The 2,306-nt window shown below is 51.2% G+C and overlaps 1 protein-coding gene across 1 annotated transcript in view; it reads left to right on the top strand.

Moving 5' to 3' along the window:
* Positions 1–69: 69 nt before the first annotated feature.
* Positions 70–2,306, top strand: part of RAB39A (RAB39A, member RAS oncogene family) — a 37,285-nt gene continuing 35,048 nt past the window's right edge. Inside the window, exon 1 of the mRNA XM_011926667.1 lies at positions 70–390. Within this exon, the coding sequence (XP_011782057.1) occupies positions 164–390 (227 nt within the window). The 5' untranslated portion in view covers positions 70–163. The remainder of the gene's footprint in view (positions 391–2,306) is intronic.

Consider the following 2,306-nt stretch of genomic DNA (forward strand, 5'->3'; position numbering starts at 1 on the left):
CGCCTCTCTCTCCCGAGAGGGCGGGCACCAGGCGGCGGCCACAGCCGCAGGAATATGCTGGAAGGCGGCGGGCAGGCGCCCGCGAGGTGCTGAAGGGACAGTTCCCGCCGCCGAACTTACCCCGCGGGTGGGGCGGCCCGGGAGCCAGCGGGGCACGTGAGCGATGGAGACCATCTGGATCTACCAGTTCCGCCTCATCGTGATCGGGGACTCCACCGTGGGCAAGTCCTGCCTCCTGCACCGCTTCACCCAGGGCCGCTTCCCTGGGCTCCGCTCCCCCGCCTGCGACCCCACCGTCGGCGTGGACTTTTTCTCCCGCCTGCTGGAGATCGAGCCGGGCAAGAGGATCAAGCTGCAGCTCTGGGACACGGCGGGACAGGAGCGGTTCAGGTAAGGACCCCGGGGACCTCGGGCACCGCGCCGCCCCCTCGGCCCGCCCGGACGCCTCTTCCCCAGGTGCCCGCCCCGCCGGCCCTGATCGAGGGAGGCTCTGGCCCTTCCCTCTGGAAAGTGCAAACACTCCATTCTCGCTTCCCCTTTGCCCCTCCTCTTCCAGGGACGACTTCCTCCTCCGCAATTTCTCACTTCTTTCTTTGGCGCCCATTTCCTGCGCCCCCTTTCCATCTTTCCTTTCCCGCCTGAACTGGGGTCGTCCTCGCCGCCCCCTCTTCCCCAAATCTTTCTGCCTCCGTGGGTATTTTGATCCCCTTCGACTCCCTGGCTGCCTTCTTCCCAAACTCGGCTTCCCTGGCTGCGCACAGCCTGACGCGACCACCCTCCTCCAAGCAGGCGCCCCTTTTCCTGCCCTAACCCAGCGGCTCCCACGCTGTGTGACCGGGGAGAACCGAGAGGGAGGGTTCCCAGATTCGTGATGGATCCTTTTGCAAGGAGCGCTCCAACCCAAGTTCCTGCATGAGCTCACTGGGCATGGTTCACAGAGAGGTGTATGCGGTAATGGTTTGGGCACCTCACAGCACTGAATGTGGTCATCAGAAATACTGGGTCATGACCCGTGGGAATGGGTCTTGTAGGTTAACTAGATGCAACATCAGGGACACTAGCACGCAGAGGGTGTGTGTGTGTGAAGGGTTGAGTTGTCTTTAGAAGTTTGTAATGTTCGGTGGGAAAAAGACATATATTGAGATTTGCCAGGAACTTTTATTTTGCTTATGATCAGTACTTAACGTTCCAGGGTAATAATATTTCTAAAGACAGAAGGAGGGATCCAAATGAATAGTCTCCTCCTAAATATTCACTGGGGACATGAAGGGCTTCACAAAGGCGACTCGTGTAAATAAAAAGTAAATAAAATTATATGCATTTCCTGAATATTTGAGATGGAAGCAGGTTTAAAGCAAATTTTAAATGTCTAGGATTCAAAGGCACTTCGTTTTAGAGGAAGATGGTGAAATTATGTTGCACTGTTTTGTTTCTTAAAGACTGCATTATCCATTGGAACTCATTTAAGGAAGCATTTTGCATTAGTCAGCAAGTACTCTGTGAAATGCAGTGTTCCATGAGGGGACTTCCCAAACATGGCTTCCCCTCGCCCCCAGCCAGCATCACCGCGAATGAGATCAGCCTACATCTGTGAGAATGGTCCAACATTCAAAGTTTTGGCTTCCGTTCCCAGCAATGATGCTGATTCATAGAGATAATGAGTGAACTGCTTAGCTTGCTTATACCTTAGTTTTCCTGTGTGTGAAGTAGAAAGATGGTAAGGCCAGCCCTTCAGAGAGGTGTTAAAAGGTTATTGATTGGATTTGTACAACATTTAGAATTCCATGAAAAATGTTTTTCCTTTTCAAGAAGCCTCCTTTTACTAAAATACTTTTTCAAACGTTTGATTCCTCATCTATCAAATGAAAGTCATTATGATCTCTAACATTCCTTCCAGTTTTACCATTCTAAAGTTGATTGCCAATTCCTTCACATGTGATCTCAGAGGTAAACTTTGCGATACATCAGGCTCAGAAAAAAAGCGTTTACTGTTAGCTCTTGACCCACCCTCTGAAGTGAATACAATATAAACCTTTATGTCTTAAACTTCTAACAGCTACTTTGAGTTGCAACTACAAGAAACATGGGTAGTAAAATCTTGGTGTTTAATTATTTCCTTAAAAGTAGCGTGGTGGCTCAAGCCTGTAATCCCAGCACTTTGGGAGGCCGAGACGGGCGGATTATGAGGTCAGGAAATCGAGACCATCCTGCCTAACACGGTGAAACCCCGTCTCTACTAAAAAATACAAAAAACTAGCCGGGCGAGGTGGCGGGTGCCTGTAGTCCCAGCTACTCGGGAGGCTGAG

This window comes from Colobus angolensis, unplaced genomic scaffold (genome assembly GCF_000951035.1).
Source record: "Colobus angolensis palliatus isolate OR3802 unplaced genomic scaffold, Cang.pa_1.0 Scaffold7, whole genome shotgun sequence".
Lineage (NCBI taxonomy): Eukaryota > Metazoa > Chordata > Mammalia > Primates > Cercopithecidae > Colobus > Colobus angolensis.